General features: G+C 40.8%; 1 protein-coding gene across 1 annotated transcript; it reads left to right on the top strand.

Moving 5' to 3' along the window:
* The first annotated feature begins 1,837 nt into the window (after nt 1–1,837).
* Nucleotides 1,838–14,871, top strand: LOC122971629 (cerebellar degeneration-related protein 2-like). The gene is made up of 6 exons (XM_044338362.1): nt 1,838–2,227; nt 9,584–9,696; nt 10,581–10,729; nt 10,824–10,988; nt 11,132–11,339; nt 11,475–14,871. The coding sequence occupies exons 1-6, from the start codon at nt 2,149–2,151 to the stop codon at nt 12,249–12,251; spliced, it is 1,491 nt and encodes a 496-aa protein (XP_044194297.1). The 5' UTR covers nt 1,838–2,148; the 3' UTR covers nt 12,252–14,871.
* Nucleotides 14,872–14,921: the final 50 nt, after the last annotated feature.

The raw sequence follows: 14,921 nt of genomic DNA, 5'->3' as shown, positions 1-14,921 counted from the left end.
ACCATTACAGTGATAAAGTAGATAAAGTAGACATTAGGCTATTAGACATTACCTACCAAGCCTTTCAGTACAGCAAACTAAAAAAATGGCTTTGTCCCAATAAAATAATCCTCCAAACAGCTGTCAATATCAAACAAAAATAATAGATTTGATTTTAATCACTGTTTTATCACTGTATATTAATTACAATGACACAATCATCAGAGAGTCAAAAATAGTTTCTAACAACCCTTATTGCAAACCCAGTTAGTACCTCATTCTTGTTTAGAGAACGCCGGAGGTTGGTCTGGGTCTTCAACAGGCTCAGGTGCATCATAAACATCATCACAGAGAGGGACATTGCACCTTGTAGCGATGTTGTGCAGGACAATGCAGGCAAGTATTATGTTCCCAAAGTGAAACTGAGTATACAGTTCCTCTGTGGTATATTGCTCTGGTGGTTCTGTACGCTCAACATACACCCTTTGAGTACCTGTAATGTCAGTTCCACTCTGTAAGTCCTCCAAGAAAGGCTGAATAAGATTTCTGTGTAATTAGTCTTTTCAAACACATACCCATTCAACATCAATTAGCTGAAGTGAAATTTAAATGGAAGAATCTGAAGGCCAGGACAACAAAGGACCATGTTGAAGCAAAAAACACCCAGACTGGCATCAAGCCCTTTAGGAGAGGTGATTACACAGATGTGGTTCTTGACATCATTGGAAGTGAAAACTTGCAAGCTCTGCACGGGATTCAAGGTGTTGAGCCCATGATTGTAGAGGAAAGCGAGCCAGTTCCTCCAAATGCAGAGGAAACATTTTTCTGGATCTCAGCCCTGTTACTGAGGAAGAAGGTGGATCATCACTGGTGGAGCCAGTAGTTATTGCCACAGGAGCTCAGAAAAGAGGCTGGAAGTGTTCTTTGCCAAAGATGATGCCTATAAATCACTTCTTAAATGAGAAACTGAAAGAGCAGAAGTACAGATTCATCTGGCAGAGGAGCAACTCACTCTTACTCTACTACAGCAAACCAAAGCCAGATATAAGACCTGCCTCTTAAAAGCAGGGCCTCAAAAAGCTGGTCTCTCCACAAATGAAGAACTCTGAACGTTCTTTATTTAGTTACCAAGTTGACATTTAGCCTTTTTAAGGTTTAACATGTGTTCAAAATATCCACAATGTATTTGTGAATAATGTATATTTGGTTGTTTTTATTTATTTGTAGTGGGTCACATGAGGGGTCTGACTGTTTAAAAGAATTGAAAATGGATGGGGACATTTGTTTTGTTCTATTGTGCTGTTTTATGTCTCTTCAAATAAAATCACTTAAAGTGACCTCACGCTATCTATTCAACCTGTTGTTCTTTACATAGCTATTGGCCTACATTGTGATATGTAATCCCATTTAGAGCACTGGTAATCCAGATTTGGTCATCTTGAAAAGTCTGTATGTGGATCAGGGTGATCCAATCCCATATTGCTTTGAAAAACCGGCACAAAACTAAAATGGATTACCCGATCCTGGAAAGCAAAACATGGGATTTCCAAATCCGGATCATTCTGATGCAGATTAAACTGAGTCCAAATCAGATACTGTCCATGAGATAATGCAGCGTTTAAGTGCCATCTGAAATGGAAGCTTTTTAGAGTAATCTAAAATATTCTCCGGTTATTTTTGAACATGAGTGTCTTTTCATCTCAAGGGTCTAAATCATGGCTGTGATGTCATCTTTTCGTGCGGCGAAATCTAGGGGGCGCACTTGACCGAAAGCTACACAAAAGTGGAGACAAAACAGTATTATTGTTTACGAGCAGCACCTGAAGGCACCGTGAGTGTGTTGCTGAAAACAGGGAGAAAGGAAGTGCTGTTATTGCAACATCTCTGCCACGTCTCTGCAGCTGCAGCAGCAGCGGGTCTGAGGGCCGGGATGGACCGGTGCTGGACGGTAGGGGGATGAGAGGGAGAGGTGGGAGTGACCGAGGAAACACAGAGGAGAGGAAGGAAATAGGAAACACGTAGAGCCACAGCACTGTGCGCAGCTCCGGCTGGCTGTCTTGAAGGAGCGACCGCTTGCCTTCTTCTGGAGGATCCTGCAGGAGGAGGTCTATTGTTCAGACAGAGGGGGTTTCTGCGGTTTCCCGGGTTCAGAGGGAGGGGGGGTCACCCATGCTAAGCTCAGGGAGAATGGAGGAATTCGTGACCGAAGAGGAAGAGCCGTGGTACGACCAGCAGGACCTGGAGCAGGGTAAGACACCATCCTCCCTGCCTGCCTGCCTGCCTGCCTGCAGCATCCCCACTGTCAGCTGCTGGCGCCAGCACCGGCCGGTCAGCTGGCACACACTTAACAAAGGCTCTCTGTCGTGTAACGAGGCCACCGAGATGTCAGTTAGAGCTCTTTGCTCAGTTTCAGATCGATCACTTAAACATTGAGATCATCTGTAAGGTAGATACAGGCAGCGCTTCTTTGACAACAATGCATTGAAATCATGCCAAACAGGGCCTTTGCATTGCTGGGAATGATCAGCATCAGGCAACTGAGATAGATCCTTAGTAAGTAGGCTGTAATTACATTAAAATATATAAGTAAAATGCATATTTTGGTACAGAATTTCACGATTTTATAAGACACCGCCTACACATTAAGAAAGGCTCAGCTTCTGTGGACTTAAACTCATTATTTTGGGGCATTTACTCATCATTTTAGGCTGACATAAAACCTTAAGACAAAAGATAAGCAGTATAATCAGTGCAGTTTAGAGGATTTGGTATTTGAAGAAAAAAGTCTTGATGCTTTTCTGGAAAAATAATTCAACATTTGTCTTTGGTTTATGTCAAGGTTTATCCAACCTGTTTATAGCTCTCTACGTACTTTTAAATTTCAGTGTATCAAAGCATTTCAAAGATGCACTGCTGTCTAAACGTGCTCACTTAAACTTTTGTTGTTTTTGAGTTGTGCATATTGATGTAACATCATCTGTTTTGTGTCAGTTTTTCATGTATTTTGGCATTGTGCCAGGTTAAAACTGCAACCAACAATTATTTTCATAGTCAGAATAATCTCCTCATAATTTCCTACAGCTTGATGTGATGTCATTATTTCGTCCAACCGACAGTCCAAAACCCAAAGATATGAGATGTACTTTAATGTTAAGAAACGGAAAAGCAGCAAATTCTCAACTTTGAGAAGCCTTAAAAAGGTTTCCAAATGGATTTCAACGTTGATAAAAAAATGTATTTCATCATATTTATGTTATGCCAGATGGACTTGGCATCAGCCAATTTCCATATAGATGAGGATTGGCTTTTTATGTTCCAGTTCAGGGGAACTAATAACACTCAGGCACATAGAAAACTACATTTTAGAGGTCACACTTTGTATATTGCAATGTACTGAACATATATCAACCAATTTACCAACAAATTGAATATGATAATTAAAATGACCGCATATCCTGCACAGTTTGACCTAGAATCTTGAAAACAGCATTAAATAAAGTCAGGAAACATTATATTTCCTCAAAGATTCCCTTTCTTATATGCATGGAAATGTTACAATTTCTAAAAAGAACTAATTTGTCATCAAAGACAAAGGCTCCTCACTGTTCTTTGCAGCACTAACTCCATTTCCTGTTCATCTCTCAATCACTTGTCCTTGTGCCAAGTAATTACAATGGTACATTTCCGGGGTTGAAATGATGCAAATGCAGTGATTTTACTTGACTGGAAACACATATACACATGGATGCATGCATGTGCCTGCCATTATGTAATGAAATTATTGGACAACTTCTTCTCTGTGCGCAAAGCGTCACACACCAGTGGATCCGAGGATAAAAATAGATCTTCAGTAGTCAGTGACTTACTTGCTTTTTTATTTTTTGGAGACAGTCAGGAGGCAAAGAGTAAAAAAGAGACAACAGCAGAGAGGACAAACACTGATGAAAGACAAAATGGCTGGAGTAAAGATGAGCCGTGTCTTTATGTGTGTCTATGCACAGGCCTCTGTTATTTGACAGAGCAGAGAGGACTACCAGACCTCTCAGAGCAGCACTGTGCTTCAAAGTGCTGACTGCCTGACCTCATCTTTACTCGTGCTACAGTTCTAGATGCCACAAGTCCTTCAGAAAGAGACACCCCTGTCATTGTATTACCTTGTTGTCATGCAGGAATTGCTGGCAGGCTGATGTTTGTTAAGGTCAGCCTGGTCTCAACATGATGGAAAAAAAGCCTCCTCTGCAGGGTTTCATTTTAAAAAGATACATATGCACTTTGGGGGAACATGGAGGAATAAAAATAGTGCAAACAACACATTTTACTCAATATAGTGTAACTCTGCTGCTGCTTTAAGCTGCTGTTTTGGAATCAAGGACTTAAATTTGATGATGATAATTTCATTAAAACACAGGAATTGAAGTAGTTGTCATTTTTTTGCAGAGAAGGCTCAGTTTTTGTTTTTTAGTTAGCAGATTATCCCAAACATTAGGTGTCAGTTTTCAGCGATTTTGGTGGAAATTTTGGTCACAGACCAATCAAGAGGTAATCAATTTTTGCGTTTCTGTATGGCTATTTATAAAGAACTTCATGTTTTCACTCATAACTCCTGAATTTAGAAACGTAGAAACATTTTCTTCCCAGATTCTTTGGTACAGCTGTATCTATCCATCTATGACATGTCTATAGAATTATTCTGCCATTTGGATGTATTAACAGAACACTTTTTCACATTTTCCCCTGTGAATGTCACCCAATCATCATCAAATTTGGTATATAAAAAATATAGATCAAACCCAAAAGAAAGCTTGGCTAGGCCTATTTGGCACAGATTGACATAATTCTTCACAACACATTTTTATAAGTTGACGTGTACATATCTGTGATCCTGTGCAATTTGATGTCATGTTGCCCTTTGGTAGCTATAGCAACATGATATATTTAAATTGCTATAACTTGTGGGGTTGTCTGACTTGAAAGTTTGCACACTTACTTCCTGTTGAAAGTGCTAATTCTCCAACAAGAATCTACAGCCATGCTAGCTGTTGTGTGAGGCTGTAAGGCAAGTTTATTTGTATAGTACATTTCAACAAGGAAATTCAAAGTGCTTTACAATGAAACATAAAAGGCATCGAGACAAAATCTAAAAGCAACATAAGGCAATATAAAAATACATTAAAATACAATTAAAAAGAGTTAAACAGAAATTAAAAGAAGCTAAAATAGAATAAGACAGATAAAACAGGAGAGTAAAAGTTTCAGTGCAGTGTAAGATATTAATCAAAAGCCTCAAATTTGACTTAATAAACAGCAGCAGCAAACAGGAAAGTCTTCAGCTGTGATGTAAAAGAACTGAGAGTTGCAGCAGACCTGCAGTTTTCTGTGAGTTTGTTCCAGATATGTGGAGCATAAAAACTGAACGCTGCTTCTCCATGTTTAGTTTTGACACTGGGGACAGAAAGCAGATCAGTTCCAGACCACCTGAGACGTCTGGATGATTCATAACGTAGCAGAAATGTATTTTGGCCTTAAACCATTCAGTGCTTCATAAACCAACAGCAGTATTTCAAAATCAATTCTTTGACAGACAGGAGGCCAGTGTAAGGATCTGAGAACTGGAATGATATGATCCACTTTCTCGGTCTTAGTGAGGAGAGCAGTTCAGCAAAGTCATCGAAAAAGGTTGCACAGTATTTAGATGGCCCGTAGATTGTTTAGAAATATAGCTCAAGAAGAGGAATTCATCTGAAGAGCCTCATATTCATGCTGCTAGCATGGCTAAAATGCAGCATTTTCTGTCCCTGTGTTTTTATGTATATCTGGTTCCAAATGTAGGTGAAAAAACTTCTCAACATTTTCTGTATGCAGACGTATAATTAGGATGCGTCTTTGTTTGGGCCTATTGTGTGCTAACCAGAGCCTCCACTGGCTGAAGTCCAATGAGAAAATAAAAGGCTACACCAGCTGAGATTGGAGGCTTGTTGGCTTGGTTTACATCTGATGAGAGGCTTCCTCAACTATTTAAATACTCCTCTTACAGCTTAATAAGTGTTTATGCCACCCAAGGACAAAAAAATATTAAAGAGTACAAGTCCCAGTGCTGACCCTAAGAATCTTGCTTGGGCGTGAAGGTAGTTTTAATACAGAAAAGCACTCTGCTATAGCACTAAATAATTCATGTTAGGCCACTGTTTCTAGAACCTTTTTCTGTCAAGAAGTCAGATCTGCAACACAGGAAAAGAGGAACAGGAGAAGTCTTGTTTTCCACATTCCGCTGATTCTCATGGGTGATATGCACCTACCAAAACAAGACTGCCTGTGGAAGAGATCAGCACTTACAGTATGTACATGAATGTGCATGTGTCGACATATAGACATTTATCTAGTAACAGGTTATATTAAAAGGTTTAAAACCTACTCTAGCTCTTGTGTTTACTGCATGAAAATTGCAACCGAGTTCTTTGCATGCAGAAAAACACTCCCAAATGGAGCATGCGGGAAATGAATTCTTCATACATGATGTGATTATGCCTGAGCTCAGAGGTTTCATCTTGTGTGGGTCAAGCCTCAGGTCTATCTGGAGCATACAGACATTAGCTAAGTTGTTTGCTACTGCAGTGAGTTGTATCGATTGGCTCTCTTCCCCTCTCCCTCTCCCCCTCTCACTTTGTTTTCCTCCTCCCCTGTTTTTCTCTTGTCGCTGAGGCTTTTGGCTGTGGAGCACTCACTTTCTCACTCTGGCAGCCAAAGAGGAATCTTCATCTGAATGTGGACTCTAACACAGTGTTTGGCTTGTCTGGTTTCAGTCGTGGTGTTCGGTTTTAGATTTGTTAGATTGGGCCAAAGACTAGATAGGCTTTAAATAGCCTAGCTGGCATTACAGTGACCATGACATCACTGCATCAGGAGTCTTCAGTCAAGGCAGCTTCTGTTAATGCAATTTTCTTTCTAGTTTATTATGGGAGGAAAAATAGCTAGCTGGCATTACACTGACCATGATGTCACTGCATCAGAGTCAGTCTCTGGCTATAGAAACTCTTTATGTTTATAAAATGTGAGTTTCAGCAGTTGGTGCTCTTTTTTTCTCTTTATTTAGTCATTGTTGCTAATCCTGCTAATGCTAACTACCCAGTTCCTCCTCAGCTTGTTTCAAACAAAGCAGTTCTTCCAGTGTGTCGGAGGACTTTTTCCTGGAGAAAAGAAAAGAAAAAGAAAAAAACATGCCAGACGCTTTCAACAGATATAAACTTGCATTTTAAACCTGCCTTGATAGATTTTTTTAGATTGATAGTTTCTTTTTCTGAAACCAGCTACCTGCTGTGGCTGTAATGATGCCCGTGAGAGTGGTGAGACTCAACCAACACAGTAAAGTTACAGGCTATAAAATAAAAACAATGAGCTGAAAGATGCTAAAATGCCTTGAGAGCTGGTGGCAACTGCAGAGTTGGGTGATAATTCTCTGTGGGTTTGTCACTATACATTGTTAATTTAAAAAAAAAAAGCTTTACACAGCTTTAACTAGATCTAGGTTAGATTATAACAGTATATGGATATGGATATCCCTCCTCACTCACTCCAGCACTGAGGAGGGATCCATGTAGTGGCACCTGAGCTTCTGACACCACGGCCCCGAAGGAATTCATTAAGCTATCAGCACAGAGGGAAGTGTGTGAATTAGTCCATATGGAGCTGTTGGCAACAGCATGCTTAGCTCGCTACTCATTAGTCTAATTAAAGGAAGAGAGGGTAAGACTGCCAGGTATGGGTTTCAAAACATGCAGTGACTGCAAAATGGAGCCTGGCAGATATTACATTTTTAAGGTTAATGCCAATGTAGACATTAGAGAGAAAAAAATCTCAAATATATTGATCAATACTCATTCATAAATAAACTGCTCGCTGTTGCATCTAGAAACAACATCGTGAGAGTGGAGCAAACAGAAGTTGCAGGTTGTAAAACCAAAACAATGAGCTGAAAGGTGCTAAAACGCTGCATAGATAGATAATACTCTGTAGATTCGTCACAATGAGTGACCCCTTTCACATTACACACAGTCATTCGATTCATTGGTAATCACTAAATTACTTAAGACGTTACTAAAAGATTACTAGAGAGACCTGAAAAGCAGACTGCTGTTTTATAGGTAAACTGCCAGTAAATAGTGTCAAATACCCATCACAGGTGATATCATCAAATCACTTGTGTTGTCTAACCAACAGTCCAAAATGCAAAGATATTCAATTTACAGTGATATGAAACTGCAAGTCCAGACATGTGGGAAGCTGGAACCAGAGAATGTTTGGCTTTTTGATATCGTGTCAGTTAATTGATTATCACAATATTTTGTGATTAGCTCTGTCGATTGACTTTCAGCACAAAATGATTTGCTTGGTTGACATAAGGTGACATTAGAGGAACCCAACTGATATCAATGCTGAAGGTAACACTTTGGCAAAACAGGAGTCATTATTGAATTCTGCTGAGACAGTCAGATTGTATGCAGCCAGTTAGCTGAGTGCCTGTATTACAATACCTGAACATCCTCAGTAAATGTATGTAAGCTACTGGTTGAGTTCATGATTTCTCTGTTTACTCTATTCCAACACGGCACAGCTGCAGTGATAAATGTGGTAAATGTTGCAGTGATACATGTCAGGAGTTGCGGTAAGGAGTTTGTGGTTTGGTATCCGTCCTAGAGAGCACTATTTATTATTAAAGACAGAGCTAGAGCTGCACGACAGATGACTTCTTTGGCTGTTCAGTCCCTCGCTTTCTTTCTGAGAGGTTGCAAACCGCATCTTGCTGACTCAGACTCGACAATGTAGGCCATCAATACCGCTGACTCAGAGCACAGTCAGAATACAGAATGATGACAGTGACTCATCTGGTTTTGGAGGTGCTTTAAAAGTCTGGAAGGACAAATTGAGTGTGGTGCTATAGATGTATAGCGAGTGTAAAACATGATTTTCGTTTGACCAAAAATTCAGTGTAAACATTGCACTTTTATTTAACACATTAAAGGTTCAATTGCCTGTCAGTAGACTCTCTAGATAATGCAAAACCTCCTGCACCCCTGTGTGGTGAATTTCAGCCTATTTCTGTCCTAATCTCAGTGGAGAGATGTCTGTCCAAATAATCTTGGCGCCAATCTCTGACCTTCATTTACAGACCTGCAGGGAGAGGTGCTGCACTGTCATTTTGTCTTCCTGCTCTCTGCCATCTATAATTGAGCTGGTTCAGTGCAGAGAGAGATGACATGTTGGACCCTTTGATCATTCTGTTCCAGGCCCTGTAACCTCACTGAAAATAGAACAATGTGCTCTATTAATCGTGGCAGCGGGTAATCTGAATTGTGCAGCTGCAGTTTGTCTTCTGTGAGATTAACTTCCCCCCTTCCTTTCCTCTCAATCCTGTGACTACCGTGTCATACTTTTTCTAGTAATAACTAATATTTCTGCCTTTTTTCCTTCTTCTTTCCCTATTATCCTTCCTCACTGTGACCTTCTTTTTCCCTAACTTCTTTGTTTGCTTGTCTTTCTCCCTCTCCGTCTGTCTTTCCGCACTCATGACTTACTTGTTCCTCTCTTCCTCCATCTCTCTAATTTCTAGACCTCCACTTGGCTGCAGAGCTGGGAAAGACTTTGCTGGAGAGAAACAAGGAGCTGGAGGACTCCCTGCAGCAGATGTACATTACTAATGAAGAGCAAGTGCAAGAGATTGAGGTAATAACGACAGCATCCTGCCAAGGCTGTCAAGAGCTTGCACTGGCCCAGGCAGGTTGGGAAGCACAGAGAAGGGCTCAATTATTAGTTATATTGATTGATTTTGAGAATTTTGAGCGTATATATGTACTCATTTCTTCACACTAACAACTGAATTCATGAATTTAGTAGAAGTGCATCTACTGGAAAATACTTTTGGGTATGTCACTTAAATAAAAGGACAATAAGTGAGTTAAGTGCCAGTATGCTTCACACAAAGAGCAGCAAGTATGAAACAACTAGTTTGTACGACATGTTGTCCAACCACATCTAAAGGTAAATGTATTAATACCTGTTCCCAATGGCACGCATTTTAGGACAGTCTCTCCTCAAAGGCATTCATCATGTTGCACTTAGTTGTACACATGAAAAGTAACAGAAATAATGTGGAGAATGAAATAAGAGAGCTTGAGAGAGAAGTTCAAATCCAGCCTTACTTTCTCAGCTCCATGACCCCATCACTGTGTGGAGTGGGTTCGCTTGCTGGACTGTTGGTTTCGGAAAGCTACAATTTTGTGATATAGCTAGCCCAATTCTGATGTTGGAAAGGTATGGGGGAATGTGGTTTCAGAGACTGTTAGCTCACCTAACAAGCACTTCATTTGAAGTACACTGATGCCTTAAATTTCCGAACACATTAATCCCACAAGCATGCCCACTTCACGTTCAGAGGTGATAATGTAGGTAGGATTTGAATGGGGCCTTTCAGAACAAACAAGCATAACCCAGCCTTTACTATGGACTGCTCCCTTGATGTTCCACAGTAGTTGCAACTCTGTGTGTATGCGTGAGGCTGAGGCAACAAGCCTCTATGCGTGTCTAATGTCCATGTGTTTGTCCTGCAGTACCTTTCGAAACAGCTGGAGGTCCTTCGGGACATGAACGAACAGCATGCCAAAGTCTACGAGCAGCTGGACGGTACTGCCAGGGAGCTGGAGCGCACCAACCACACACTGGTGATCGACAGCAAGGCCTCACAGCAAAAGATAGAGAGGTGAGAAGAACTAGGGGATTTCCCTTTCCTAAAATCCTTCATCCTCCTCCTTTCTGTCTTTCCTAAACATTTGCCCCCCTTCCTCCTGGATCAGCTTGACCGGGACCATTGAGACTTTGCAGAACCAGGTGGAGTCTCTCTCAGGGCAGGTGGAGCAGCTTCGCTCCATGGAGCAGCTCCGAGTCAAGAGGGAGAAGAGGGAACGACGCAAGACCATCCACTCCTTCCCCTGCCTGAGGGAGCTTTGCACAGCACCCAGGTACGACATAGTACTGTTCTTGGCGCAGCCTGTAGAGCAGACAACACTTATAATATATCCACACTCAGATAATCAGTCATCATCTACTCTAACAAGTGTTATAAAAGTAGGCATTACACTGTATATCTGTGTCTTTTTGTCAGGTACGAGGATGAGTTTGTAGTGGGCAGGGCCGAGAGCTTTACCGTGGATGTGAAGCGTCAACCTTTTGAAGAGGAGAACCAGCATCTGAGGGAGGCTGTGTCGGCCCTGCGAGCAGCTATCCGGACTGAAAGGGGGCGTAGAGAGGGTGTGGAGAGGGAGTGCAACCTGCTCCTTTCAGAATTCTCCCGCCTGCAGACACGAGTGCAGGTGAGTTTATTGTGAACAAGTATGGTTCAGCTGCTGGTAATGTATACAAAAGTACACTTTTATCAGAGAATTATATATATTGTGTAAAATATTTAACTGTACCCCTGATTGTAATGTGACTGTTTTTTCTCCCAGGATGCTGAGAGCTGCCAGGCAAGGGTGCGGGAGTTGGAGGTGGAGCTACAGGAGCTGCAGCAGCTGCGTCGCGCCCGGACATTCCTCCTGGGCAGCGAGGATGACGGCGTGACTCTTACCCAGACTGTCCTCAATAGCACCCCGGAGACCGACACTTTCCTGGAGGTGGAGGTCGGGGAGACGGGAGGAGGCGTGAGGGAGGAGACCGAGGGCGGAGGTGGTGTGGGAGGGGAGAATCTCCCTGAGTCCAGCCCTGTGAGGAAAAGTTGCAGCGACACAGCGCTCAACGCTATAGTGGCGCGGGACGCATCCGGCCGCAGGAGAGGGAGCTATGCTCTTCACGCCAACAGCGTGAGGAAGAGAGGCATGTCCATCCTCAGGGAGGTGGATGAGCAGTACCACGCCTTATTGGAGAAATATGAGGAGTTGTTGGGGAAGTGCAGGCGCCACGAGGAAAGCCTGTGTCACGCTGGTGTCCAGACTTCCCGACCCGTCTCCCGAGACCCGTCCATGAAAGACTGTGCCATGGGCTCGACACCAGCTCCCCCCCCTACCCCAACCCAGTCTCCCTCCACCCCCGAGGCCATTGAGAGTATCAGCAAGCAGGTGGAGGCGGTAGATAAGCGGCTGGGACAGAACACTCCAGAGTACAAAGCCCTTTTTAAGGAGATCTTCTCTCGTATCCAAAAGACCAAGATGGACATCAAAGCTACCAAAGCTGCTAAAGCTAGCAAGTCTGGCAAATCTGGCAAATCTGGCAAATCTAGTAAACAGTAATGGTATCCTGATTGGCTCTAAAAAGGACAAATATGTATTATGTCAGTATTTAATGCTTGTGGTTGAGAACAAAGGTTTGATGAAACATTCTTATAGAGGGTGCTATTTGAAAAATTCAAGTACAGGTCATTTGCGGTCAAATCAGAGAGCACAGTTTTCATCCAGAACTGAAAACTTCCAGCATACACCAGAATCTGATTTGCATGTAATAAATGTTAAAACTCTACGAAATTCAGTCATACAATATATAAAACATGAATGAATTGGTTATGAACTAATTTAACTTCCCTCATATTCTTTTTTTCACTCTAAAAATATACAGGCTTCACTGCCTTACTGCATTAGGTATATACTGTACCACAATAACACAATAATAGCAATATGCCTCTCATAAGAGCCTCACAAGTGCACTAAACATTAAAGCTTCACACTATAAAACTGCATCTCTGACAGGAATATGGGTGGAAATCTTAATCTAATATTAACATAGAACTTTCTCTGTTAAGTTTAATATAGTGGACTCTACTAACAGTTTTGTAACTACAGTAAGAAAGACAAATACTGATCCTCTCAGGCCACAGTGCTGTCTGTCTCGTAAATGAACTCGAGGTGCTAATAATTCTCCCATTATGTATGTCACTATACAAGCTAACACTGTTCAAAATATAAATAAGCCTTTTGTGTGGATCTCTGTGTGTGACCTTAAAACTGCATTTTTTAAGTTTGTGACGCGTCGCCCTTTTGTCTAGACATTTAGAGGAATCGTTTGACATTTAAGGAAATCCCTTTTTTTTTCCGCTTTCTTCTCGAGAGTTGAATGAGAAGACTGATGCTACCCTCATGTCTGAGAGTGGTATTGATCTTCTTATCAACCTCTATGTGTCAAAGCAAATAAGAGTGTTTCACAAAATGTTGCACTGTTATTTTGCTGAAATTCTCCTTTCAATTCAAAGTGCTTAGATGCCATTGGAGATCAAGTGAAAAGAGATGGTGAACCAGACTGGCTTATGAGAAAGTGCATCTTCGTATGAGCTACAACAAGCCATTGGGCCAAAAATAAAATTGCTCAATGAGATACAGGAAGCTCTGTTATTTATTTACAGAGGGGAGCGATATCTACGGTATATGATCCACTCTTTCACATGCACATCATATGTTGGTTCGTCCCTCATTTTATTTTTTGAATGTGGAGGACTGATGATCCCACTAAATGCTGAAAAGCTGCTGTCATAGAGAAAAGTTGCGAAAGACAATCTTTGCAGATTGTTGTTTTCACTATCTCCAGGGCATTATGGACACTCGTTATACAAAACATAAGAATCCTGAAGGCTGTGAAGTCATCATGTGTCTTCATTAAGTAAAACAAAATGTTTCTGAATGCTTTTTGCTTTCATGCCATATAAAGTATAAGTAGTTTTCTTTATAGGGGGAAAGTTTCTACTGTACACCTTTCTCAACAAAGCAGGTAAAGAAAAATGACAAAAAAACACGAGAGAGGCATAACTGTGGTTGTACTGGCCATTATATTAAAACAGCTTGAACTTCTATAAAAACACATAAGGAAGGGGCTCCTTTTTAAAGAAAATAGTCCAAAATAATGTTACGATGGTGAATAACAATTCTTTGGTGCGTTTTTTTTTAACAGTGCTGAGATTATTATCCTGATAGAATGATAATTATAGCTTGACAGACACACTGTATAGTAGACCTGTAACCAAGTAACCTAGTAAAAGGCTTTAAACCAGGGCTTTGTCTAACACCTAGCAGTCTTACCAAACTATAAAACTAACCTGCAAACATATTGCACCTTTTTCACAATATACAATACCTATGCCTTTTTCTGGTTAACCGCCTATGTATAAACCTTTGTTTATAATGAATGTTATTACAGATAATATTTTATATCTGATTTTTCGGTGAAGTTGAAAACATAACCTAGCTTGAAACCTTTCACCTGTGGCTCAGCTGACACCTGAGGGACCCTACACTTGTGTTTGAGGCTGATGATTTGTTGGTGTGTGTGTGTGTAGGATGTGAAGGATGGATGATTGTCTGCTAACTGGTACTAAAATCAGAGAGAAATCTTGTTAATCTCCTGATAATTTAAAGGTAAACTAGCTGTTGCAGCAATTTAATTGGATGGCTGTGGTGTATAAAGTGCATTTTTAGGTAAGTGCTCATGCCTTAGAAAGATTCAAGCAAATGGATGAAGGAATATGTGTTAGTATAGACAAAACAATGCCAAACACAAGCCTTTTATCATATTTTAAAGGCTCATGGGGTTTCTGTACTGCAATGTCTTACCTATTGCACTTGAAAATGTTTGACGCCTCATTTTTTGCATATTTAGGATAGTTAATATGAAATTGTACCTGTGTATTTATTTGTGTGTGAATATTTCTTTGTTTTTACTTTTTTCAGTGCCTATATGTGAATGTTACTAACATGCTGTTAGAATAAACTTATTTAATTTGCTTTACTTTATTATCCATTTTAAACGTGTGCATTATTAGTTAATAAATGATATTGGAATTTAAGATTAGTCTGGTTTGGTGTTAGTTCACATCATTACTGAACTAAGACCTACTTTACCCTGTTAATAAAGCCTTGATATAATGTATCTTGTGTTGTTGTATTTATTGTATTATACACTGATGCATGGTAAAATTA

This window comes from Thunnus albacares, chromosome 20, assembly GCF_914725855.1.
Source record: "Thunnus albacares chromosome 20, fThuAlb1.1, whole genome shotgun sequence".
Taxonomy (NCBI): Eukaryota; Metazoa; Chordata; class Actinopteri; order Scombriformes; family Scombridae; genus Thunnus; species Thunnus albacares.
The sequence above is the reverse complement of the archived record's forward strand: the minus strand, read 5'-3'. Positions and strand labels throughout refer to the sequence as shown.